This window comes from Penaeus monodon, chromosome 22 (genome assembly GCF_015228065.2).
Source record: "Penaeus monodon isolate SGIC_2016 chromosome 22, NSTDA_Pmon_1, whole genome shotgun sequence".
NCBI classification, from domain to species: domain Eukaryota; kingdom Metazoa; phylum Arthropoda; class Malacostraca; order Decapoda; family Penaeidae; genus Penaeus; species Penaeus monodon.
Genome location: NC_051407.1, coordinates 17993280 through 17993877, shown reverse-complemented (window position 1 = coordinate 17993877; position 598 = coordinate 17993280). Strand labels below are relative to the sequence as shown.

Sequence of the window (598 nt, the reverse complement as noted above, 5' to 3'; positions counted from 1 at the left end):
AAAGTTGATGAATAACACAGTCATATATTTTGCTCAACCTTTATCCTGCTAGATGCTCTTGTGTTTTACTTCATCTTAGTCTGGCTTCTCACAAAAGCACTCACATAAACAATCTTTTCCCAACAGCATGATGAATACTCTGAAGGTCTTGCCACCTTGCTTGAGATGTTTCCAGGAGCCTGCAATCTCGAAGTCCAGCATTGCTTGGCTAGCTGTGGAGGGGACCTGGAACAAGCCACAACACTCATTTTGCAACGGCAGGAGCAAGGAATAAGTATCAAGGCTACACCAGGCAGTAAGGTAAGTCCTTCTGTGCATTATGTCATGAAAAGTATGGAAATGCATTAAGAGAGGTTATGTGATAAGAGAAAAGGAATTGATATCAGCGTCATGATAAAAATGAGTATGATTGCATAAAATTACAAGTAGATTTGTCTTTTTCTTTTAATTGATAATAGGAAAAACAGTGATGATAATTTCATGTGCATAAAGAAACATCTTATCAGAGATAGTTCTCAATGGATCTTATATATGCTAATTAGTCTGACTTTGGCATAATTACCAAACATCACCAGTCACCATAATGCCTGTATCATGA

The 598-nt window shown here is 37.5% G+C and overlaps 1 protein-coding gene across 1 annotated transcript in view; it reads left to right on the top strand.

Annotated features, from left to right (window-relative positions):
* Positions 1–598, top strand: part of LOC119586972 (CUE domain-containing protein 2-A-like) — a gene marked incomplete in the record, with an annotated part of 10730 nt that overhangs the window by 6412 nt on the left and 3720 nt on the right. The window contains 1 exon segment of the mRNA XM_037935709.1: positions 127–300. Coding sequence (XP_037791637.1) covers positions 127–300 — 174 coding nt within the window.